The sequence below is a fragment of the Vulpes vulpes genome, chromosome 12 (genome assembly GCF_048418805.1).
Source record: "Vulpes vulpes isolate BD-2025 chromosome 12, VulVul3, whole genome shotgun sequence".
Lineage (NCBI taxonomy): Eukaryota > Metazoa > Chordata > Mammalia > Carnivora > Canidae > Vulpes > Vulpes vulpes.
In genome coordinates, this window is record NC_132791.1 from 117368012 (window position 1) to 117394330 (window position 26319).

At 51.6% G+C, this 26319-nt stretch overlaps 1 protein-coding gene across 1 annotated transcript in view; it reads left to right on the top strand.

Annotated features, from left to right (window-relative positions):
* Window positions 1-20651, top strand: part of DSCAML1 (DS cell adhesion molecule like 1) — a 344804-nt gene extending 324153 nt beyond the window's left edge. The window contains exons 20-33 of the mRNA XM_025999151.2: window positions 1745-1884; window positions 7206-7359; window positions 9707-9824; window positions 10182-10345; window positions 10576-10674; window positions 11333-11521; window positions 11980-12267; window positions 13717-13872; window positions 15736-15766; window positions 15896-16014; window positions 16299-16451; window positions 16857-17051; window positions 17548-17859; window positions 19591-20651. Coding sequence (XP_025854936.1) covers window positions 1745-1884; window positions 7206-7359; window positions 9707-9824; window positions 10182-10345; window positions 10576-10674; window positions 11333-11521; window positions 11980-12267; window positions 13717-13872; window positions 15736-15766; window positions 15896-16014; window positions 16299-16451; window positions 16857-17051; window positions 17548-17859; window positions 19591-20066 — 2594 coding nt within the window. The 3' untranslated portion in view covers window positions 20067-20651. The remainder of the gene's footprint in view (window positions 1-1744; window positions 1885-7205; window positions 7360-9706; window positions 9825-10181; window positions 10346-10575; window positions 10675-11332; window positions 11522-11979; window positions 12268-13716; window positions 13873-15735; window positions 15767-15895; window positions 16015-16298; window positions 16452-16856; window positions 17052-17547; window positions 17860-19590) is intronic.
* The last annotated feature ends 5668 nt before the right edge of the window (window positions 20652-26319 follow it).

Below are 26319 nucleotides of genomic sequence, written 5' to 3' on the forward strand. Positions count from 1 at the left end.
TACAGAAAGGTTCAGTGTGAAAGGATACATAGAAGGTATACCACATAAATCTGAGAGGAAACTGGACCGTCATAGGGACGCAGTACACTCTAAGGCAGACAATATCATTAGAGAACACAGAAGGACACTGTTACAATAGAAGACCCAACTTAGTAGTCAAATAAAACAGTTCCAAACTTGGTGTGGACCTAATAACATAATCTCAGGACTACAAAAATAGACAAATCCACAATCATGGGAGAGATCTCAACATACCTCTCTCAAGAACTGCTGAGAAAGAAAGTATGCAAACACAGAAGAGATCTGAATGCGACAATTAGTGCACCTGCCCCAGGGCCCCATCCCCGACCCCACCATGGCCCCCATCCCCGACCCCACCATGGCCCCCTGCACTCCACAGCTACAGAGACACTAGCAGGGGCAGATGACAGGGCTATGGCTGTGGGGGGAGGGCTCGGGCCCCTGGATGGATAGTGATGATGGATCATTATTTTATGTGACTAGAACTGTTGACCACTTACTAGATTTTTAACAAAAAAAAATTGTAGTAGGTGCTAGAAGCTCAGAGTTGAGACAACAAACGCAAAAAAAAATGATAATCATCACCATTTATTGAGTGTCTTCTATATGTCAGGCATGTGCCAGGTGCTTTTATTTTAATTAGGGCAAACCATCACTATATGTTTTTACATCATATAGATGGGGAAATGGAGGCTCAGGAGGCTAAATGAGTTGAGGAGGTTGCCATCACCATCCTCAGAGGAACATAAAGCTCCCAGGAGGGAAGACAAATACACAGCAATACAAGGGAGAGACAAAGGGGGGGCTGAAAATAGAAGTTTCCAGGCTCCCAAGCAGCACCCAGGGGACCCAGTGGGACCAGGCAGGCGCAGAGGTGGGAGCAGTAGGACAGAATCCACAGGAACTGGGATCCCCTTAGGATGAATTTCCCAGCCAATTCTCAAGTAGACTTTCCCTCCTGAGAACAGAAAGGGCTTAGCCAGCAGCCCAGGGCCGGTGCCCTGGGCACAAGGCAGGAAACCCAGTCACTCACTGGCTGACCACCAGCCCCTGACCCTCCAGAGGAGGCCCACTCTGTCTCTGGAGCCCCCGGCCTCGAGGAGCTCATAGGCCAAAGAGCAAAGTGACCAGTATATTTATTTGGCCAACATCCATACAAACAAGTCGAGCATTGAGGCAGGAAGCAGGTTAAGGTTGTAGGAATCAAGGTGATTTCCCCATGGGTTCCGATTCTCTTTGAGTATCCTGAGTCCTTGGTTCTGGCCAAATAGTTTTAAAGCTGGTCATTCCCACTGCCTCCATCTCAGAGACTTTGTTACAAGTCCAAAATGATCACCTTCCTCCTCACCTGCTGGAACTTCCCCCTTTAAAGCACAGCTCAAGCATACCTCCTCCAGGAAGCTCTCCCAGATTTGCTCTGCCTCACCTCACCCTGTCATTCTTTCCCAAAGGCTGAGCTCCTTCCTCTTTTTTTTTTCCTTCCTCTTTTGTTTTAAAAATTTTAAAAAGATTTTATTTATTTATTCATGAGAGACACACAGAGAGAGAAAGGCAGAGACACAGGCAGAGGGAGAAGCAGGCTCCATGCAGGGAGCCTAATGTGGGACTCGATCACTGGACTCCAGGATCACCCCCTGAGCCGAAGACAGGCACTGAACCACTGAACAACCCAGGCATCCCTGAGCTCCCTTCTCTAAACTGACCTGGCCTTCTCTCTACTCAGTTCCAGGTCCTCCTGCTGGCATTAAAGCCGTCCCTTCGTCCGCCAGCAGCGTGGTCGTGTCTTGGCTCCCCCCAACCAAGCCCAATGGGGTGATCCGCAAGTACACCATCTTCTGCTCCAGCCCAGGGTCTGGCCAGCCGGTAAGTAGGCCCAGGGTTGAATGAGGAGGGAGATAGGAGAAAGGAAAAAGTTCTCGCGGGCTTCCAGGTCAAACCAGGGGGTACTTATATCTGTGTTTCTACCTGAATTCATGGATCAGAACGGGGTTGGCCCTTAAGAGTAGCTGAAGCCTTACTGGTGTCCATTTTGGGTCAGTCCTCTGTTCTGGAGGCTGCAAGGTTGTCACAAGCTCTGGAGGCTTCATTGAGTCAGGGGTCACAACCAAGCAGACATGAGAGGAAACCAAGGCCTCCACTCCTCAGGTCTGGGTGGCCGAGGAAGCTCTGGAGCAGGTCCCAGGGGCCGAGCTGCTCAGAGGGGCCCCACGGAGCATGAAGAGACCATGAGGGTGGGTGCAGTCTGTGCACCCGTGTCCCGCGATGTGCATCCTTCCCTCTGCATTCCCTAATGATCCCCGGCCCCTCAGCCACCGAGTTCTGCTGGGTGACTACTCTGGAGCACACCTGTTCTAGTCTCGTGAGCAGGTGAGCCTGTCCTCAGGGTGGTGTCCAGTCTAGGGGGAGGCGGACAGGCCCAGAGTATGATCCGGGCCATGTGCTCAGGACATCTCGGGCGGGGAGCGAGGCGCGGGAGGAGGCCGGCCTCTCCCTCCACCGGCAGCTGGTGATGGGACAGCAGCCCACGCATCTGCAGATGAGCTCCCGGCAGCCGGGAACGCTGCCCTGAAATTGCTCCGTAATTGTGCCATCTCCTCCTCCGCTCGGCTTTCCTGTGGTCTTTCTGAATTACCGTCTGAGCCGTAAGTGGCCCGGCTCCACGCCAGGGAGGCCAGAGTTCTATTACCGAAGGGGAAGCCCAGAAATGTCTTTTTCAGTGACTTTTTCAGTGTCCTCCCGTCCATCCTCACAGCCCCTATGCAGAAAAGTGCACCTATCGGGAGCGCACGGATCCGCGCGCATTACAACACCCCAGAGGACCTCCTCGTGACCCTTCTGGTCACCACCCTCCCCCTGCCCTGGTGACAACCACCATGACCTCAGATTAGTGTTGCCTCTTTTTGTGTGTTATGTAAGTGAAGTCGTGCCATTTATCTGGCTTCTTTCACTCGATGTTATTTTGAATTTGTGAATTTGATCCATACAGTTGTGTGTGGTTGTAGGTCGTCCACTGTCACTCCTGCGTAGGCTTCCGCTGTGCTCGTATATAGAATTGTTTTACCCAGTTCGTTACCCATTGATAGGCATTTGGGTAGTTTTCAGTTTGGAGCTGTTACATACGGCGCTGCTGTGCGCATCTTCACATGTGTCTCCCAGTGCACGTGGACGTGCGTGCCTGTTGAGTGTGTACCCACCCAGGAGAGGAGCTGCTGAGCCGTGGGGTCTGCACATGTCCAGTTGAGAACGCGCTGCCGTTGTTGGGTGGTTGTGCCAGTTTTCCAATCAGCGTTTTAGCCATGCTGTCTGTCCCTGTCCCCTGACCCCATGCACACACATGCACATTCTAAGCTCGTCACCATTCTGGACGCCCGCTGTGCCTCTTCACAGCACACACCCCTGCCCCTGCTGACCCTGCCGTGGCATGCTCTTCATCCTCTGTCATACACTGACTGCATCAGATGGCAACTAGCTGTTCACGTCGCTGTCTCCCACACTGGTCCGTGGCACCGTGAGGACAGGGTTAGCATCTTTTCATCTCTGGGTCCCCAGCTGCCGAGCACTGTGCCTGCAACATCATTGTCACTAAATACATGTTTGATGAATGAATTACCAGCAGCCTGGCAAATGTAAAGCCTTAGACATTGGGCAGGTTTCCCTTCATGAACTGTTGGGAGAGGGGACTCATTCCAAGAGTGGCTTCAGGGCAGTCAGCTCGCCCTCCAACAACAAAGCCTCCTCATTAACTCAGGCTTCAGGAATCCCCAGTCAACCGGCCAGGGCCTTCTCTCCCAGGCCCCAGAACAGAGCTCCCAGGGTCCCCCGCGTTTCTCTTCATATCCTCTCTCCTGGGGAGTGTCCCCAGGGGCCAGTGTCACACAAGAGGCCAGTGTCCTCGTGTGATGAGAACTTCAGCTCAGCCATCTTGTGGGGCAGGGAATGCCTCAGTGAGGGACCCGGGGCCTGACCACCACATGTGACTGTGTGATGCTATCGCTTTGCACAAATATATTCCAAATTCCAAACACTGCGTTACAAATTCACTTCCGAAAGAGCCCTAGAGGATACATGCATGTGTGTGACACTGCAAAGCTGTGGGTATGAGTGTGAGGTCAGAGGCAACGCACATGAGTCTTAACGTGTACATACATACTAGAGCGTAGGAACACGCATGTGTGCGATCCTCGGAATAGATGGGAACTGCATCTGGCTTCCAGAAGTGACACCCCAGGGGGCAGCCAGAGCTGCATTTAGTTCCATTAGAAATTTTACCCAACATTTTCTTTTTTTTTAAATTACCCAACATTTTAATGCATTTGTTGTTTTCCTCTGATTATCAAAATAATTGTAGAAAATTCGGCAAATATACAAAGGAGTAGAGGGGAAAGCAAAAATCACTGTACTCATTCCCTAAAGGTAAACATTGGCAATGTTTTGGTATATAGCCTTCCAGTTTTTGATCTGTATACATATTATGGGGTTTTTTTAATAAAATGAAAATGAAATTTTGCATAATGTCATATAATCTGTGTTTTTCAAGTAATGTATGTAGGCACTTTCCCACACCACCAAATACTCTTTTCAAACATGTTCGTGAATGCCTGTATATATATAATCCATTTAACCAGTGCCCTCATTCCATATTTAATCTATTTTCCAGCATTCAATATTATAAATAATACTTCATTGAACATTCTAAAAGTCTTTATGCACCTGTTTTATTACTTACTTAGGGTAAATTTCCATAGAAATTTCTGGGGCACAAAAAGTATGGATATTCTTAAGACGTGCATATACGTTTGTAAATTACCCCTCAGAAAGTTAGAACCAAGTTATACTTCCACCAGCATTAAAAGTACATTCTTATTTACTGGGATTAGCTGATGCTAATCCAAGGTTTTATACATATTTCATTTTTGCCAGATGGATTTGAAAAAAGCTGTCCTGTTTTAGGTATTTTCCTTTATTAGTTAAGTTGATTGTTGTTATATGTTTATTGGCTAGGTTTCTTTTTTTTTTCTTTGGGTAATTGTCAATTCATGTCCTTTATCCACTTTTCATTTGGGTGATTCTGGTTTTTTGTCTTATTGATTTGTGAGTGCTCTTTACATATAAGGATAATAACTATTTTTAAATCATATTGGTTGCAGGCTTTTTGCCGGTTCACTGCTTGCCTTTTGAAACTATTTTTGGTGTGCCATAGGTTTTGTTTTTATAGAATTCAAACTTACAAATCATTTCCATTTATGATTTTTGCCTTCATTCTTATGGTGAGAAAGACAAATATTTTCATAGTTCTCCCTTTTTCTTTTTAACCTTTGATTCACTGGGACTTTATTTGGGAGTATGGTTATGTGTTTTTAAAAATGATTTCAGGAGATTCTTGGGGAGTCTGGGTTAAAAGGAGGACCTCAGGATCCGGATATGATTCTAACACCTTCAGAGGGAAGCCAAACCTTTCCTACCCTGTGTAGACACAAATGTACACTCAGGTACACACTGACACACAAGTACACTCAATTTTTATCTACACATGCACGTGCACACCTCAGTCCTCACAGAACAATGAACCAGGAGAAGAACATGCCCCAGTCTACAAAGGACTCACCCACCCCTTGCCTCATTCGTGGCTCTCTATAACCACACAGGGTAAGCAGAGCTGTGTTGCTTTTAAGTTCACAGGACAGAAAGCTGAGGCCCCGGGAAGCTTGAGAAAGAAAGTTATATGACCTATGGGACATACACCTAGTAAGAAGGGCAGGCAGGGTGTGGAAGCCACTTATCTCATACACAGACAGGAACTACGCATACACACACCGTCCCCTGGGTGCTGCTGCCTGAAAAGACTTCCCAACTACCAGGGCTCAGGGTGGCTCTTGCACCTGTCACAGCAGGGACTTCCTGGGTCAAGGCCAAATCTCCATGAGGGAGGCAGGAGGAGCAGTTTGCCAGGAGCTCTGTGTGTTTTGAGGGAATGCCCATGCCTCTTCCCTAACATTTGCCTGCAGGTGGCCTGGGGCCAGAAAGGATGTTTTTTCCTGTTGTAAGTCATTGGGCCCCTCAGCCCTCCCATGGGATATAGAGAATGCCCCTCTTTAACACCATCTCTGTCTGTAGGTCTGTCCCTCAGCATGTGCATGAATGCATCTACATGTCCATGTGCACGTGAGCGTGTGTGTGTGCACGCGCAAGATCCTGTGACTGCAGAGATAACTAATTATTAGCTCCCTCTGGCCTCAGGGCCCCCCATCTGTTCCAGGGGCTCCTCTCCCTCCCTAGACTTCTGCCCTGATTTCAAAGAGGCCCTAGTACTGTCCTCCTTTCCCTTCCCCGCGGCTGACCAAAAAATAAAATAAAATGAAAGTCCGCCCCATCCCGCCTGGACCAGGGAAGGGGCTGACAGGAGGTCTGCAAACTAGCGCTTATCAAAAGCTCCTTCTCAAATTCATTTCAATATCTGAGCCTCTGGTTTCCAAGGCAACATAATCTTTTCATCAAAGCAACTGGTAAAACCACTGGGATCCGATATTGTTTTGTTGGCAACTTGTCAAAACTGTCATTTGGTTAAAAAAAAATTTATAGATTTATATAACCTACAAATACATACGGTGATCTATACCACTAATAATCATTAATAAAGTGTTGCCCAGTGAAGCTTCCAGAGTTGCCTCTCCCACCCCACCCTCCCCCGGACGGTTTGCTCCCGCAGAAGAAGGAAGGAGTGGTAATTAGCCAGCAGAGCCCGCACAGGCTGGGGAGCGTGTCTACAACCCTAATACGGCAAATGCGATAATTTAGCTTCTTCCCAGAGCCTCCCTTTTGTCAGGGTCTTCCTGGGACCCTCCTTCCTCCGTTCCCCCTTCTCCTGACTCCCTCCATCACTCACATTCCCTGGCCTGGAGCCGCATTTGCCAGCGGCTGGATCAGTCAAAGAGGTAAACTGAGGCTGGCCCAGCCACACCCCAGGGCCGACCCATGAGCCCCCAGGGCCAGGTCCGGTACAAACTCTGCTCCTAAACCAGAAAGGGCAAATGAGGCAGGATTCTGCCTCCTCTTCCCACCCCATCCCACCACCCCCCGGACTGGGCCACCCCCTATGCTGAGCCCAGGTCCCCGAGGAAGGCTGGGGTTACAGGCTGGAGGCCCAGAAGCTGGGGTCTTAGCACTTCTTTGCCTCTCTCCCGCAGGCTCCCAGTGAGTACGAGACGAGTCCAGAGCAGCTCTTCTACCGGATTGCACACCTGAACCGCGGGCAGCAGTACCTGCTGTGGGTGGCCGCTGTCACCTCTGCTGGCCGGGGCAACAGCAGCGAGAAGGTCACCATTGAGCCTGCGGGCAAGGGTGAGCAGCTGGGGCCGGAGGGACAGAAGCAGCCTGAAGCCCCCTTCTAGAATTCTGCTTCTCCCCAAATAGGGGGTCTCTCCTTCCTCTCTCTCTGACCTAGCTGTGGGGAGCCGGCTGGCGCCTGCCTCCCTCCCGCATCCACCAAGACTGGGCCTCTGCTGCCCCCTGACTCCCAGAAAGCCTCACAACAGGCTCCAGGCAGCACAGCTCCCCAGGGGCGGACGGCACGGAGCACCCCGGTCCCCCCATTCCAAACTCCACCCGGGGATTGAAAGAAGGGGCATTAGCCCCCTCCCAGCTCACAGCAGAACGTTTGTCCCAAGGCTCAGCTCCTCGGAGGGTGTGCTGGCAGGGTTCACTGCTTCCACGGAGCAGAGAGCCACAGAGGGATCCCCCTCATCTCAAAGCCTGGACCCCTTGGGCAGAGGTGGCGCCGCTGACTGCCCATCCATTCGGGCAACAGACATTTAGGGAGGGCTCTGGGCTAGATGTGTGCAGGGGTGAACAAGACTGTGTGTGCTCTTAGGGAGCACCCCACCGAATCCCTGGCCCGGGCATAGGGGTATCACAGGGCATATGCACCCCCCACTTTACAGGGAATGACAGTTCTCAGGCCCCACCCCAATGCCAAAGAGGCAGCCTTGCACAGCTGCTCATCTGCCCTCTGCGCCACCCCCGGGGCCACCCCTGGGGCCAACCACGGGGCATTTAGCCACAACCAGCCAGGAATTTCAGGTCCTCTACCCTGACTCTCAGCCTCCATTGGAAAGTCCCCTTCTCAGGCCGCCTCCTCCCACAGCCACCTGACTGTCTGGCCCTGGGGCCCAAGGACCAGGACTTGGATGGGGCGGTGACTGCCTCGGCCCTGCCACCTTCCTGGGGTGACAAGCTTCCTTTTCTGGGGACACAAGAGACATCAACCCTCCCCTGCCCCAGGCTCAGAGTCCACAGGCACCCAATGGAGAGCCTGCAGGGGGCCTCCCCACCCTACCAGCAGGGTTGGTTATTCCATTTTCCAGTTAAGCACTAAGGCAGGGCTGGCACGGCCACCAAACAGTCCCAACGACGGCGATGGCACACTAGCCCTTCTGGCTCTGAGGTGGGCTCCTCCTGGGCACCCGCCCCAGCATTTCTAACATCCCTTATCCCTCCTCCAGGGTGCCACCAGCCCCTTCTCCTGGGCTCATCCTTTCTGGAGCCCAGGGGCCTGGAACCTACGATGCCCCCAGGATAGCTGGCACTGGTCCAGAGACCCAGGAGAGCCTGGCCCCTTCTCTGAGGACATTACATAGGACACATCCCCAGAGTCTGTACTTTCCAGAACACATCTACACGTCTTCCTCTTCTTCCTTACGGCAGCCCCATGTGGTAGGAGGGGCGAGCCCTGCTGTCACCCCGCTCACACTCACACACATGCACTCACACCTGAGACACCACAAAATCCAGGGAACCAACCCCAGCCACATGATGGTACCAGCTCTTGGTTAATGTGCCACCACAGCCCAGAGATCTGTGAGGTAGCTGGCATCACCCTTGCCTGCCTTGCCTTCCACGGTGCCGCTTGTGTATCCTGGTCCCCTGAGTGCGCCCCCGGGGCTCCTGGGGATGCTCCTCTCCCCACCATGCCTGGGTGTTGTTGCTTCCTCTCTGTCCATCTGCATTCCAGCTCCTGGTGACCTCAGTCACCTTGCTGTGGACTCCCACATCAGCGTCTGTGGCCCAGTCATCTCTCTCATGCTCCAGAACACATATGTCCCACTGCCTTCTAACTGGGTGGTTCAGTCGGTTGAGACTCTGACTCTTGATCTCAGCTCAGGTCTTGAGCTCAGGGTCGTGAGTTCAAGCCCCACGTTGGGCTCCATGCTGGGTGCGGAGCCTACTTAAAAAAAAGATTCAAGTCAAAGCTTCCAACTCCAGAAGCCTCTCCAGCCATCCCCTCCACCCCCACTAAACCACCAGAGTTCATTCCTCTCCATTTGCTCCCACAGTTACTTGTACCTACCCCTATCACAGTATTTTTACTCTGTAATGATATTTTTTAAGTATCTGTCCCCCTCTTGGATGATGAGCGCCTTGAGGACAGGGACTAGATCTTGTTCATTTTGTGACTCCTCAGAGCCTCACCTGATGCCTGGCCCATAAAAGGTATTTATTTGATCAATGTTTGTTAAATAAGAGGCTCTCATCTGAAAGTACCTGCACCCACCCCTGCCCCAAGCCCAGGGTGGAGGTCAGGTAGGAGATGGGGGACTTGAATTGTAAACTTGGAGAGCCCCATGAAAGGCAGGCCAGTACAGTGTTGAGGGTAGAAGTGGGGTGGCCCTCATATTCGCTTTCCCTGCAGCCCCAGCAAAGATCATCTCATTTGGAGGCACCGTGACAACCCCCTGGATGAAAGATGTCCGACTGCCTTGCAATTCAGTGGGTGACCCAGCCCCGGCTGTGAAGTGGACCAAGGATAGGTGTGCACGGGACCCTGGAGGGATGGGGGACCCCAGACATGGGTGTAGTAGAGGAGCCATGAAGAAGAGAATCGGGTACCCCTCCTTTCAGCTGACCAGAGGCCCTGCTGAGTACATGGCTCCTGCTCTCCCATGCAGGCCTGGCCTCCCAGGCTCCCCTCTGTTGGCTGCCAAGGGTGCTTGAAGAGGCCAGGGTTACTGGATATCCCCAGGAAGCCCTGGGTAAAACCCCAAGAGTCCCAGACCCCCTAGCAAGCCTCCTTCTACCTCCGTCCCTGTTTCCCTTTAGTCCTGGGGGAGCCCACAGGAGAAGGGGGTGCTTACCATAATCCATTTCTGCCCCCCCAACTCCTGCAGTGAAGACTCGGCCATCCCCGTGTCCATGGACGGGCACCGGCTCATCCATACCAATGGCACACTGCTGCTGCGTGCTGTGAAGGCTGAGGACTCAGGCTACTACACATGCACGGCCACCAACACTGGGGGCTTCGACACCATCATCGTCAACCTTCTGGTGCAAGGTAAGACCCTGGAAGGCCTCCCAGCCACCTGAGTGACAGACCCTCAGTGGAACAGAGGTGCCACGTGGAGGAGGAGGAGGCGGGAGGGATGGAGAGGAGCAGGAGCTGGGGAGGCCCCAGGAAGAGAGCCTGAAAGCCAGGCCTGGGCCCTAGTAGCAGCTGGGATACCCGTGCTCCCACCATCCGTGTTAACCCTTTGTGGTGAGGGCTGGTGGCTTTCCCCCACACAGTTCCCCCGGACCAGCCCCGCCTCACTGTCTCTAAAACCTCCGCTTCGTCCATCACCCTGACCTGGATTCCAGGTGACAATGGGGGCAGCTCCATCCGAGGTGAGAGGGGTCTGGATGAGGAGGGGGAAAGAGGGGAAGAAATTCTGGGCCCAGGAGCAGGGGCAGGGATCTACCCACTCCCACCACTTGTTCCCATGGCAGGCGGAGGGGGGCGGGAATTGGAGAGGGGGTCAATTGGAACCACAAGGAAGTTACCCAAGTGCCACAGAAAGCCACCAGCGTAGGTGTCCGGGTTTTAGAAGGCCCAAACCAATTCTGCTGGTGAGCTGTGCCAACCTGAAGAAATCTGTTTTCTTCTCTGGGCCTCAGTTTCCAAATCTGTAACAAATGTACTGGATAGTGCTTCTCAACCTTGAATATGCACATGAATCACCAGGGGATCTTAAAGAATGCAGATTCTGATTCTGGAGGTCTGGGGTGGGATATGACAAGTGCCCAAGTGACCTAATCCTACTGTCAGCATCCCCCCCCCCCTAAGTAGTAGGGTCTAAATACGATCCCTTTTGAGCCTCAAAGCCCTGTATTCTGCTCCCCTCCCCACCTTGGCTGCTAAAGAAAGAGCTTTAAACTCCTTGTGACTTTTTGGCCACCCTCCCCATCACCAAAGGCCCCTACGGGGAGCCCAGCCCCACGCCACCTGTTGGGGTGTCCCAGGCCCAGCCCTGCCCACCCTGAGCCAGGCAAACCTCCCGGGCAGGCTTCGTGCTGCAGTACTCGGTAGACAACAGCGAGGAGTGGAAGGATGTGTTCATCAGCTCAGGCGAGCGGTCCTTCAAGCTGGACAGCCTCAAGTGTGGCACGTGGTACAAGGTGAAGCTGGCAGCCAAGAACAGCGTGGGCTCCGGGCGCATCAGCGAAATCATCGAGGCCAAGACCCATGGGCGGGGTAAGGCCATGCGATGACCCAGCTGGGGAGAGATGGGCCCAGGATATGGGGATGGAAGGTGGTTGCGGTAGGGAAGGAGGGCACAGGGGAGTGGCGGAGAGGGAAGGGAGAGACTCAGCCTAGTTCCCACCACCATGGACAGCACCCGGGCCCATCGCCCATTGCCCATCGCCCATTGCAGTAGGAGAAACAGGCCCCACCTCCCTGACCGGGTAGCAGATGGTGGCAGTATCTTCCTTCCCACATCTCTTCCTCCTTTACTGAGGCCTTCTCTCCATGTCCATCCCTCTTCCCCCTCCTCCTCTGGCCCCTGGGGCATCCCTACTCCCCAGGGCATCCCTACTCCCCATCTGTGCCAACCAATGCTCCCCAGAACCCCCGGCTGGCCCCGGTACAGATGAATGAGCCCTCCTCCTCCTCTCCGTCTCTAACCTCGCTCTCTCCCTGTGGCCCCCCAGAGCCCTCCTTCAGCAAAGACCAGCACCTGTTCACCCACATCAACTCCACGCATGCTCGGCTTAACCTGCAGGGCTGGAACAACGGGGGCTGCCCTATCACAGCCATCGTGCTGGAGTACCGGCCCAAGGGCACCTGGGCCTGGCAGGGGCTGCGGGCCAACAGCTCCGGGGAGGTCTTTCTGACCGAGCTGCGGGAGGCCACATGGTACGAGCTGCGCATGCGGGCCTGCAACAGCGCCGGCTGCGGCAACGAGACAGCCCAGTTCGCCACCCTGGACTATGACGGCAGTGAGTGGGGCCGGTGGGAGGGGCGGCACTGGGGCCACAGCAAGGTGTCCCCGGGGAGCTGGCAGAGAGGTGGACGCATGAAAGAGAGGACATATAAAAAAAATAGGACTGCCACTCAGGAAAAGGCCGGCGACAGGGAGAGGAGCGGGCCTAGGGAGCAGCAGACCGGTAGGGGGGCAGGCAGGTGAGCAAGGGCACCAGTGGCCAATACAGACTGATAAGCAAACCCATCACACTAAGATAGAGGGTCTTTTGAAGGTGCGATCCTTGCTCTCCGCTGCTTAGGAGAGATGGAGAGTATGATGTAGGGGGTAGCTGAGGCCCTGTCCCCTGAGAACCCTCTGCATTTAATATGGTGCGTTAGCCAGGATGGGATAGCCTGGGCTACAGGAACAGATAGACACGGAAAGCTGCAGGGCTTAACCCAGTAAAGATTTGCTTCTTGCTCCCGTCACATCTTGTGAGGCTTGGCTGGCCACCATCTTTTAGCTATGCCGTCTTGAACGTGTAGCCTCCAAGGTCACCAAGAAGAGCGAGGTAGAAAAAGCATCCCAGTTCTTCACTGCCTTGGCCAAGAGGTGATGCTCAGCACTTCTGCTGCCACCCTGTTGTCCAGAACTAGTTATGTGGTTCTAACTGCCAGGAAGTCTGGGAGGTGTGGATGAGCACACGGTATTTGGTGAGCACTAACTGGTGTCTGCTGTATGGGGCACTTCGTACACATGCACACACACTCATGCACTCACATCCGCATGCATACACACATGCACAGGTGCACGCATACACTAAGGACACATAGAAGGCTGAATTCATAGAGACCAGTTGCCATAAGGTAAAGTAAGGCTCCCTAGGTGTTAAGGAAACAGAATAAAAGTGGTATCAGAGGGGGATAGGTTCAAACAAGGAAGGCTTCATACAGGAGATGGCTCTTATGCGAGGCACTGAAACTGGCACAGATCGGACTTTGCAGAGGGCTATGTCAGCAGAATTTACTGACTCCCGCAGGCACCTAAGGTTAGCAGATCTCGCCCATGGACGTTGAGACCCAGGGATCCCACTGCTCTGACTTCTCTCTGTGAATCTCACTTCCCCTCCCCCACTTTATGAGCTGGATGGCGGAATCTAAGCTGGTCAGTCCACCCTTTAGAAATGACCACTGAACTCCAACAGGCAGGAGACTCTCTCTGAGAGACTTCGGGATAATTCTAAAATAAGCCCACGGGGTCATTGGTATCATGATGCAGCGTAAAAACTCCACGACTATTCATCTGTTCCTGATGTAGAAGAATTTGGGGAAGTAAAGTGGGAGGATTGAGGCTTTGTGCCAAGAAGTGGAGGTCAGAATGAATCCAAGAGCAGCAAGAGAGGTTCAAAAGTGACCCCACCCAGGGGACTCTGAACAGACCCTACTCATAAGGGACATCTGACTCCTTTCCTCACCCCATTCAGGTACCATCCCTCCCATCAAGTCTGCTCAAGGTGAGGGAGATGATGTGAAGAAGCTGTTCACCATCGGCTGCCCGGTCATCCTGGCCACCCTGGGGGTGGCACTGCTCTTCATCATTCGCAAGAAAAGGAAGGAAAAGAGGCTGAAGCGTCTCCGAGGTAGGCAAGTTTCCTACAGGCTTCGAGGGAGGGAGTATTGACCCTCAGCCACACTGGCCACCTTTCATTGGCTTGTGGCATCATCTGGACAAGAGAGAGTGCCTGTGTCCCATTGAAGGGAGGGCTGCTTCTCCAACCTTCTGAAACTTTAGCTCTCAGTGCTTCCTCCTCTGTGCCTGACCCAAGGCTTTGTGCCTGACCTAACGAGGGCTGAATTTTAGAGGTACACACTGGTAAAGCAATATTGGTTAAAATATTGAAACATTTCCATGTTATTTGTTTGGTAAATAATTGTTACTCCCTTCTACCCTGGATGCTCCTTCTCTTTCACAGGATCCCTGAGATTCTTCTAGGGGCTGGCCACTAAAGCATAGACCTGCATGTGGTCTCTAGGACCTTGCTCAGTTCTGACTGTGTGGCTTCTATGACATGTCAGATGTTAAATATTTTGAATATCCCCCCCCTCCCAATCTACGATACCATAGACTGGCATGAATGAGTCTTCCTTCGCTTGATTTTCCCAGGGACTAGTGCAGTGTCTGGCACCTAGTAGTTGCTTAACAGATGCTCATTCACTCATCTGGAAACCATTTATTGAACATCTACTGTATTGTAGATACTGCCAGACATTGGAGATACAAAGATGAATGAAGAAGGAATAGTCCATAGTCTTGTGAAACATAGTCTAGTCCTCATAGAATTCATGGTTTAATGTGAGAAGCCAGAATACAGTAGTAGCACAGAAGAGGGGATTAGTAACACTACCTAGAGTGTTTAGGAGTTGGTGGATGAATGGTTGAATGATTGGAAGGATGACTAGATGGTTGGATGGAAGGATGATTGGATAAATGGCTAAATGAATGGTTGGATGGATAGGTGGTTGGATGGATAGATAGATGGAGGAGTGGTGGATGGATGGACGGACAGATGGATGATTAGATAGTTAGGTGGATTGATGGTTGAATGGATTAATGGTTGGGCCGATGGGTAGACGGATGGATGCATGCATATTTGAGTGGATGGATAATAGATGATTGTATGAAAGATTGGGTAGATGGATGGATAGTTGAATGGGTGGATAGTTGAATGGGTGGATGCTGGATGAGTGACCGGATGGGTGGGGGGAGAAGTGAAAAGATTGACAGGTAAATGGATCAATGATGGATGGATGGGTGAGTCAATGGTTGGATACATACATGCAACTAGATTCATTCTGACAGATCATTCTTATGATTCTCATTCTCATCAGAGGTCTAATGCATTAACTAGATCCTTGCTGCCTTTTTTTTTTTTTTTTTTTTTTGGGTCAATTCCTAACCTGAGATCCTGATCCTATTCAAGGCCTCTCTGGAGACAAAGCAGGGACCCCCAAATTCATCCATGACTTTTTAGGGACAGATACCCAAGAGGAAGACATAAAGCCTCTTGGTTGATAGTCATCTGAGGATGCCCATTGACCACTTCTACTGCATCCTCCACTCTCTTCTCTTCCCAGAAGATAACTGAGGATAGACCCTCCACTGGTACCCATTCCCAGCCTGCTATGATGTCTTGTTTAATTAGAGTCAATTCAGGAAACAGATGGAGCACTTTATATACCCTCTCCTCTGGGAAGGACCTCCCTATTAGATAAAAATCTGAGGAAAGAAAAACAGACCTGAGCCAAATCTTGTGTCAGCAGCAGCCAGAGCTTATCCTATGTTAGACTATTTTAGAGGGCCTTTCATGTCTCCTTCTTCTTCCCAGGAGACCAGCCCTGGTCCCAGTCTAGGAAATTCTCCCACCTTGTTCCCTATGCCTCTTCCAGTTTGCATCCCGCTCAGACGCCATTCTCACCTAGTCCCTCTCTCTACTGTTTTGCAGATGCAAAGAGTCTGGCAGAAATGTTGATAAGGTAGGTGTCACATCGCTGTTTCCTCCCTTACAGAGGACAGGCTTCTAGGACCCCCACTGTCCTGCAACACCCTCTCCCCCAGCCCCTTGTGGCTACTGAGTCACCCGCCTCTGATCCTTCTCCCCACAGTAAGAACAACCGAAGTTTTGACACCCCTGTGAAGGGGCCACCCCAAGGCCCGCGGCTACACATTGACATTCCCAGGGTCCAGCTGCTCATCGAGGACAAGGAGGGCATCAAGCAGCTGGGTGAGTGACAGGTGCCACAAGTTCCCTGTCCTGGTCTTCCTCAGGCCACAGCCCACAAAGGGCAGCCCCCAGCCCTTACAGCAGTGCCCAGGGGTCTAGCAGCAGCCACATTCACAACTCAGCAACCTCAGAACTCACCAAAGCTTCTCTTGAGGGCTGAGCTTCCTCCTTTGTCTCACTGCAAGAATTATTCTGTCCTTTCTGCATCTCAACATTGAATAAAGACAAAAAAGAAATTCGGGAAATCCAAAGAGGACTCCTACCCATTGTCCTTCTTCCCCCAGGAGATGACAAAGCCACCATCCCCGTGACGGATGCTGAGTTCAGCCAAGCTGTCAACCCGCAGAGTTTCTGCACTGGTGTCTCCTTGCACCACCCAGCCCTCATCCAGAGCACAGGACCCCTCATCGACATGTCTGACATCCGGCCAGGCACCAGTATGCCTTATCCCCAGGGAGACATACCCCCTCCTAAACAGGGTGTTCTGGGCACAGCATGGGACACAGGTGAAAAAAGATAGGGGGTGGAATGGGAGGCTCAGAGCAGCATGGAAGAAGGGAGGCAGCAGGACAGGGAGTGACCTTCTTCCCCAAGCCAAAGGAAAAGATGGGGTGGGTGCAGAGGACCAGGATGCCACCCACTGCCCCCACACCTCACCACTGTTGCTCTTCTCCTCCGGGGCCAGCTGTGTGGTCAGGAAAGGCAGCATGCCCAGCATCCCCCTGGGAGCTTCTGTGGCTGTCTCTGCCTCCTCCCTTGCTCCCCACTGCCCTTCTGGTAAGTGCCAGCTGCCCGAGGCTGAGTGCCCTCTGGAGGCACTAGCTCTTGCTTCCTCTGGGCAGATCCAGTGTCCAGGAAGAACGTGAAGTCAGCCCACAGCACCCGGAACCGGTACTCAAGCCAGTGGACTCTGACCAAGTGCCAGGCCTCCACACCTGCCCGCACCCTCACCTCTGACTGGCGCACCGTGGGATCCCAGCACGGTGTCACTGTCACTGAGAGTGACAGCTACAGCGCCAGCCTCTCCCAGGACACAGGTGAGCCCAGGGCTCAGCCTGCAGCCGTGCTCTCTCTCCTCCAGCTCCCCCACCAGCCAGCTCCCCCTCCCACGTTCCCAGTCCCACCCATCAGCTCGTGGGGTCCAGGGCACAGGTCACTTTCACTTCCAGCCGGCCACTGACTTACGTGCAGCTGGCACAGAAACACTTGAGCTCACCAAGCTCTGCTTAGTCAAGGATTTCATTTTGCTGTCCCAAGAGAGGTCAGAGAAAATGGTGCACGTGATGTTTGTTGGAGAAGGAGTGGAGTGTTCCAGGGGGTGGGTGCCCATTTTCAAGAATGGAAAATCTTCTGCCCTTGACTTACCAAAGACCCCCCTTCTGTCACCACGGCCGCCTTCCCAGGGGCAGAGCGGGGTCTGCGGAGATGACTGCCGGGCTCAAGGGTAGGGGAACTGGTCAGGCTGGTCAGAGGAGACCCTCCTCCCCACGACCCCCTCATTGCCTCCTAACCCCGGGCCTTCCACATCTCCAGACAAAGGACGGAACAGCATGGTGTCCACCGAGAGCGCCTCTTCCACCTACGAGGAGCTGGCGCGGGCCTATGAGCACGCCAAGCTGGAGGAGCAGCTACAGCACGCCAAGTTCGAGATCACCGAGTGCTTCATCTCGGACAGCTCCTCCGACCAGATGACCACGGGCACCAACGAGAATGCGGACAGCATGACGTCCATGAGCACGCCCTCGGAGCCCGGCATTTGTCGCTTCACTGCCTCCCCGCCCAAGCCCCAGGATGCCGACCGAGGCAAGAACGTGGCTGTGCCCATCCCGCACCGGGCCAGCAAGAGTGAGTGCTTGGCCCACCTCCCCCCTGCTGCAGCCCCGGCCTTCGGGCACCTGGGGCCGGCCAGCCCGGCAGGGCTCCCTGGGGGGCGGGCAGCGCAGAGCAAGTACTCGGGAGATCAGGGTCCATATCCTGGCTCAGCCTCTTCACATGTCCAGTCAGCCTCTCTGCCTTCATCTCCTCATTGGTAAAATGCAAATGGCAGCACATACTCTGCGTTGTCGTAGTAAGCACTAGAAAGGCTGTACGTGCCTGACATGTAGCAGGGTCACAGGACGTAGTGGTCATTCCCTTACTCTGCAGCTATGTCAGTAGTGAGGGGCAGCCGTTAGGGGGGTCTGCTGCCCAATGGCCATCAGTCTCAGTGCCAATTCAAAATTGTTCCAGACCCAAAGGAGCAATCCTGGCAGCTCAGCCCCAGGGGTACCAAACCTCATGAGGGCAGTGACCTCACCTGACTGGGAACCATGTGACCCCAGGAGCCTGGCCAGAGCATATGCCCTTCAGGGTTGGTGGGGCAGCTGTATGATACCCAGAGGGCATGTGAGGTGGGTCCATCTGCAGACCCTGGAACCACACCGTCATGTCACACCATGCAGGGTCTAGTCTGCTGGCTACTGGCCTCGCTAAGTGGCCGTGCTAATCAAGGCACTCAGGGTCATCTAGAGAAGAGCCCAGGGTGACAAAGTACAAGGACTCTGGAGATCAGCAGCCCTGAATGACACCCCTGCCCCCCTTCTAGCTGGGTGAATTAGGGCAAATTACTTAATCTCTCTGAAGCTCAGTTTTCTCGCTTGCAAAATGTAGGCAGATTTGTGGGGGAGGGGGGTAAGATTTTTTATTTATTCATTCCTGAGAGACACAGAGAGAGGCAGAGACATGGGCAGAGGAAGAAGCAGGCTCCCTGTAGGGAGCCCAATGCAGGACTCGATCCCAGGACCCTGGGATCAGGACCTGAGCCAAATGCAGACGCTCAACCACTGAGCCACCCAGGCACTCTTGTAGGCAGGTATTCACCTATCCAGGGGGCTGTAGGGACTAAATGAGATCATGTAAAGAAAGATCCTAACACAGTCAATAGGTTAGAGGCACATTTACAGGCAAGGATGCTCACAGAGCCCAGGGATCAGGACATGGAGATCCTAAAAGCCTGTCATATGGAGGCGGTTTAAGAAATCAGGAACATACCACCTGGAAAAAAGGAGAGGGATGAGGAAATACAGCTGACTTCAGACATCTGGAAGGCTGCTGTGGGAAAGGTAGTGAAGGGTGGCAGGAGCGCTTGCTGTGTGGGTCCTCGGAAGGCTCAACGTGGGGCGTGACAAGCATCCCCTCCTCGGGGTAAAGAAAACTTTTCTAACGGCCAGAGCTCTTAGGAAGTCATGTTTTCAGAAATGAAAACAACTGTCCACCAGCTGAGGCTGACCAGCCCAAATCGGTCATTCAGCAATAAGTATCAATTTATTGAATCACTGCCATGTGTGCCCGCCACCGTGTTGAGGCCCTTCCCTTGCTTTATCTCATCCAGTACTCACAGTAACCCTGTAGGGAAATGTGATGCTCTGCAGGCTCAGAGATCTGGTCAAGTAATTGATCTTTTCTGGACTCTTCCCTGCCTAGCTCGTACCGGGACTCCTAGGTCAGATCCGGGAAGAGCTTGGGGAGTCGGGTAGGATGGACAAGCTGGTTCCCAGAAGCCTCTGCCTCCAACGTTTTCTGCTTCTGTGATTCCAGGTGACTACTGTAACCTGCCCCTGTATGCCAAGTCGGAGGCCTTCTTCCGAAAGGCAGACGGCCGTGAGCCCTGTCCCGTGGTCCCACCCCGAGAGGCTTCCATCCGGAACCTGGCTCGAACCTACCACACCCAGGCTCGCCACCTGACCTTGGACCCTGCCAGCAAGCCCTTGGGCCTCCCGCATCCAGGGGCCCCTGCTGCCGCCTCCACAGCCACTTTACCTCAGAGGACTCTGGCCATGCCAGCACCCCCAGCCGGCACGGCACCCCCGGCTCCCGGCCCGGCCCCTGCCGAGCCCCCTGCCGCCCCCAGTGCTGCCCCTCCGGCCCCCAGCACCGAGCCTCCGCGGGCCGGGGGCCCACACACCAAAATGGGGGGTTCCAGGGACTCGCTTCTCGAGATGAGCACATCGGGGGTGGGGAGGTCTCAGAAGCAGGGGGCGGGGGCCTACTCCAAATCCTATACCCTGGTGTAGGGGGCACGGCGAGAAAAGCAGCCCTACGCTCGGACCCGTCTGCACCTCCGGCCCTCACACACCAACTTGGCTGTTTTCCTGCATTATTTATATTAAACTGACAGACAAAAACCAACCAACAGCGAAAAGAAACCGCCCCGCCCCCCCAAGTCATGAACACTTGTACATAGAACTCTTTTGTACAAATGAAACTATTTTCTTCTCCATGAAGCCAGGGCACAAAGAATTTGACAGTACAAATCAACCCCCACCCAACCCCCCGGCCCCACAAAATACGCGTGGAGAGATATATATACATATATAGGGAGATAGGCACACAGCGACAAGCTATATATCTATATATTTCTCTCACCTTATTTTGAGACAGAGGCAGGAAGATTCAGCAACTTTTCCCTCCTACTCACTCACCCTCCCTTCAGTTTAGGTGGTTTTGACAAAGACCAAAATCCCGACTCAGAGACACTGCATGCGATTTTACTGTTCCAAGAAAACCAGGAGTTGCTTCAATTTGCAGATGCTTATGTGTTAATACCTTTTTCTATGAAAAAAAACCCAGCGCCGTGTGCAATAAAGGTTATGTTTCTACATGGTAGCTTTTTTCCCATCTGGCAAGGGCCAGTGGGGAGGGCGGGTGGAAAGGAAAGTCCCCTCTACCTGGCCCCTTTATCTCTCCTGGAGACACTTTGAGAAGTTCCGGCTTTAGCTCAGCAGGTTAAACTTTTTTAAAGGCTTTCAATTAGCCAACTGCATCCTTGAGTACCTGTTGTGTTTGCAGACCTGGGCTGGCCTCTCAAGGGGGCCAGCTGTGTGAATTTGAGCAAGCTCCTGAGCCCCTCTGGGCCAGCTTATCTCTAAAATGGGGCAACCTTGCTGAGAGCTCTGGGGAGCCTGGTCTGGGGGATATTGGGGACAGGTGTCTGCTGACTTTTCTCCTCCAGGAGAACACAGGGTAGCCCAAGAAGCGAAGCGAGGCAAGCCACAAGTGTGCACTTAAGTTCTGTAAGAGGTACCTACAAACTGGGAAGGGGAGAAAGAGATTCTATATGCCCTGGGGCTCCAGCCAGATCCCGAAATTCTGGGCTGAACTTTAGGGCATGGTGAGGCCAAGGAGAAGGAGTGAGGTTATCAGAGGCTGGATAGGTGAAAGGGGCTCATGGAGGAGGGAAATGGAGCTGCACCGAAAGAGAATCAGGCCAGCAGGCACACTAGGTACCTCACCTGGTTTGGAAGGAGCTGGCAATCCGGTGGCCAGGTGGAAGGAAACGTGCACTCATGCAGGTGTGCAGAGGGGCCATATCTGATGAAAGGCATGAGAGGCTGGGTGGGCTGGGCCTCCAAGGACAGTGAAGGTTTGAGTAGACAGAGGAGAGGGAGAGACCAGAGGTCGCAGTCTCCCTCCTCCCTCCACCAGGGCCGGAACCCCCGGGGTGAAAAGCACATGCACGGAAGAAGTACAAAGGGGGGGTCAGCGCCTCAGGTTGAGGCTGAGTTGTGGATCGGGAATCTGGAAGGAAGGTGAGTCTGGGGCCTGCTGTCCTCTGGAAGCAGAGAGGAGGTACTGGGAAGGGGACCAGAGTGCTGGAGAGGGAGGGAGGGGTTTGTGCAGGTTGCTGGTGAGCTGTCCCTGTCCCTCTGGGCCACAGCAAGATCCTGCCTGGGAGGCATGACCTTTAATAGAAACACTTTCCAAAAAGTGACTCGTTCCTCATACACAACCTTAGCACCCAGGGAATCTGGGAGACAGAGGAGCCCAGCCTGTGAGTGTCTCCAGTGCAAGGTAAGGGGATAGCCATTGCGAGAGGGAAGGGGGCAGAGGCCTGTGCTCCTAGGTGACTTCCAGCCCGAGGGGAAACTCCATCTCAACCCCCCACCCCCGCTCAGGACCCAGCTGGGAGAACTGGCTAACAGCGGTAATGAGACTAGTGAGAAGGGCCAGGCACCTGCTGACTGCCCAGCCCCTTCCATCGGCGGGAAGACAGGGCTCCTCCAGGGCTGCGTGTGCCATCTGCAGGTCACCTCCCAAACTGCAAGCACGATGATCCAGTCCTTTCTAGAACTTGGTTCTAGAACCCTCCACTGGACACCAGGAAACACGAATCAGACCTAGTTGGACCAGCATGAGAGGATGAACAGGTCCCCAGAGGCTGGAGTAGAACGGAGCCACCTGCCTGAGGTTGCAGAGGGGAGCCCAATCATGACAGTACATTGCAGAGCCCTGTGCTGTGTGCCAGGCCCTGAGCAAAGCACTTTCCTCGCGTTGGCCCGTGTGACCTCACTGCAGCCCCAGGAGGCGGGTGTCACAGGCTCCATCTGCCCCGTAAGGGGGTTGGCACTCTGGGGAGTTAAGTAACTCATCCAGGGTTAGAGGAACAGGAAGTGGTGAATTCTGATCCTTAACCACAGAATCACACTGCCCCATGGTGTTCTGCTGCTCGGAGACTGAGTTTCAATTTGGCCCCTAAGACAGGTGAGGCATCTGCTGGGACCAGGGACCAGCTATCCTTACTGTCCGGAGGCAGTCGCTGTGGGAGCGTGAGTGACCCCGAGAGGTGAGCCGGTCGCTGGGCTGGATGGAATGGGGAGCCTGATGTACTTGATTCTGCTGAGAGGCCGTGATGGGAGGGAAGGACAGACAGATGGATAGACGGACTCAGCCCTGGGGGCTGCGGTGGACCAGGCAAGATGAGGCGGATTCAGAGAGGCCACAGAGAATCAAAGGTGAACGAGCCAGTGTAATTTGCTGTCCATGGGGCTGGACCCTTGACTATAAAACACAACGTCCGGAAATTTGAACAGATTTGTGGAGAATCCACACGGTTTTACATGCTGGTATCTGACTTCCGTACGTCCTTTAGCTAACCTGCAAGCCCGCCTCTCTGAGCTGTACCCAAAAGCTAGTTCCCAAGTCAGCCAAACCCCCCGCCCGCTCATTTACTTGCTCCCCATTTAGTCACCACTAAACTCCGCACCTGGAGCAATCATCCTACTACACGCTCGCTCGTCTGCAGACCTCTCCTTCGTCCACCGCAGATGAGGGCTCGGTTGTCTCTAGAGCACTGATCCTCAAAGCTCCTGCCACAGTAACAGCATCAGCCAGGAGCTTGTTGGCAATGCAAATTCTGAGGCCTCCCCCCCAGACCCAGAATCTGCAGTTTAGCAGAAGCCCCAGAGGATCTGCATGCACGCTAGAGCTCTAGAAGGCCTTCAGAGAGACCACTCCCCTGCTCTCTCCTGCCAACAAGCAGAGCTAGGCCAGGGGGTTTCAAACTTAGTCACGCATCAGATTCACCTGGAGAACTTGTTCAGTCCCAACTGAGTTTGCGGGCCTGTGCTCCCAGCATTTGTATTTTTTTTATTATTGTGTAAAAGATACACAATAAGAATTCCCATTTTCACTATTTTTTAAAAGATTTTTATTCTTATTTATTCATGAGAGACACAGAGAGATAGAAAGAGACAGAGGGAGAAGCAGGCTGTATGCAGGGAGACCAGTGCAGGACTTGATTCAGGGACTTCAGGATCATGCCCTGAGCCAAAGGCAGATGCTCAACCAGTGAGCCACCCAGGCGTCCCCCCATTTTCACCATTTTTAAGCGGACAGACTCTATGGCATTGAGTACATTCACCTTATTTGTGCAACGGCCACCACGACCCAGTTTCAGAACCTAACCTGTCATCTTCCAGAACAAACTGTTAGCTTTGTTAAGAACAAAGTTAACATTCATTAAATACTCACTGGCCATGTCCCTGTCCCTCCCAGCCCCTGGCAACCACCATTCTACTCCTGTCTCTGTGAGGCTGGCTGCTGCGGGTATTTCATCTCCATGCAATCATCTGGTATTTGTCTTTTTCTATTGGCATATTTCATTTAGTACGTTTCCAAGTATAAATCCATATTGCAGCATGTCTGAGAATTTCACTCCTTTTTAAGGCTGGATAATATTCCATTATATGTATAGATCACATTTTTAGTCCCATTAATGGACACTGAGTTGCTTCTTTTGCTATTAGGAATACTACTGCATAAACATAAGTATATAAGTTCCTGTTTGAATCCCCGCTTCCCATTCTTTGGGTATATAACTAGGAGTGGAATTTCTGGATCAAATGATAATTTTATGTTTAATGTTTTTACACAGAAACTATATTGAGGTATAATTGGCATATAATATACTAGTTTCAGGTGTACAGAATGATCCAATATTTGTATACATTGCAAAATGATCACAAGTCTGGTTAACATCTGTCACCATATCTAGTGACAAATTTTTTTTTCTTCTGAGAACTTCTAAGATTTACTCTTAGTAATTTTCAAGTATGCAACACAGTAGTATAAATGACAGTCACCATGCATGTTACATCCCCACAACTTAACTATTTTCTAACTAGAAGTGTTTTTCCTTTTGATCCCCTTCACCCATTTCACCTGCCCCAGACCCCACCTCTGGCAACCATTAATCTGCTCTCTGTATCTATGAGCTTGGTGTTTTTTTGTTTGTTTAGATTCCATATACAAGTGAGGTCATATGGTATTTGTCTCTGACTTCACTTAGCACACAATGTCAAGGTCCATCCAATCATCACAAATGGCAGGATTTCATTCTATTTTATGGCTGAATAGTGTTCCACTGTATATGCTATTGTATCCAATAGAATTCCATTGTGTATTGTACTACATCTTATCTATTCATCCATCAAGGGAAGTTGTTTCCGTATCTTGGCTACTGTAAATAATGCTGCAATGAACATGGGAGTACATAAATCTTTCCAAATTAATGTATTCACTTTCTTTGAATAGATACCCAGAAATGGAATTGCTGGATTGTGTGGTAGTTCTGGTTTTAATTTTTTTTAATTAAATCTTATTTTTAATTCCATACTGTTTTACACAGTGGCTGCACCAATTTATATTCCCACCAATACAAGGGTTCCGTTTTCTCTATATCCTCACCAACACTTGTTTACCTTGTCTTTTTGGTAGCCCTTCTAACAGGTGTGAGCTGACATCTCACTGTGGTTTTGATGTGCATTTCTCTGACAAGTGATATGTCTGCTGGCCATTTGTATATCGACTTTGGAAAAATGTTCAAGTCTTCTGCCCATTTTTTAATTGGATAGGTTTTTTGCTATTGAGTTGTATGCATTCTTCATATATTTTTAGTGTTAGCCCCTTTTTAGATACATAATATGCAAATATTTTCTCCTCTTCAATAGGTGGCCTTTTCTTTTCATTAATGATTTCCTTTGCTGGGCAGAAGTTTTTAATTTGATGTAGTGCCGCCTGCATATTTTTGTCAGATCCAAAAAAATCATCCCCAAGGCCAATGTCAAGAAGATTGTCCCCTGTGTTTTAGGAGTTCTGTGGTTTCAGGTCTTACATTCAAATCTCTAATTCATTTTGAGTTAACTTTTGCACAGCGTGTAGGATAGTGATCTAGTTTCATTCTTTTGTGTGCAGCTTTTCAGTTTTCCCAAAACCGTTTATTAAGGAGACTGTTGTGTCCGCATTTTATATTTGTGCCTCCTTTGTTAATTGGCCATGTATGTGTGGGTTTATTTCTGAGTTCTGTGTTCTGTTCCATTGATCTATGTATTGTTTTTATACCAATACCATACTGTTTGGATTACTATAGCTTTGTGATATGGTTTGGAACCAGGGATCATGATGCATCCAGCATTGTTCTTCTTTCTCAAGATTGTTTTGACTGGAAGCACCTGGGTGGCTCAGTGGTTGAGCATCTGCGTTTGGATCAGGTAGTGATCCCAGAGCCCTGGGAACTATCTAGTCCTACATTGGACTCCCCACAGGGAGCCTGCTTCTCCCTCTGCCTGTGTCTCTGCCTCTCTGTGTGTATCTCATGAATAAATAAATCTTTAAAAAAAATTGCTTTGCTGTTCCTGAGCATTTGTAGTTCAATTTCAATGTTAGGATTGTTTGATTTCTGTGAAAATTCCATTGGAATTTTGATTGGGACTGCACTGAGTCTTTAGATTGTTTTGGGACATTTTAACAATATTCTTCCTGTTGAAAAGCATGGTATAGCTCTCCATTTATTTGTGTCCCCTTCAATTTCTTTCCTCAGTGTTAGTTTTCAGTATACAGGTCTCTCACTTCCTTAATTAAATTTATTCCTGAGTATTTTATTCTCTCTGATGCAGTTGCAAATGGGATTGCCTTCTTAATTTCTCTATTATTGTATAGAAACACAAAAGATGTCTGTATATTGATTTTGTATTTTATCAAATTCATTGA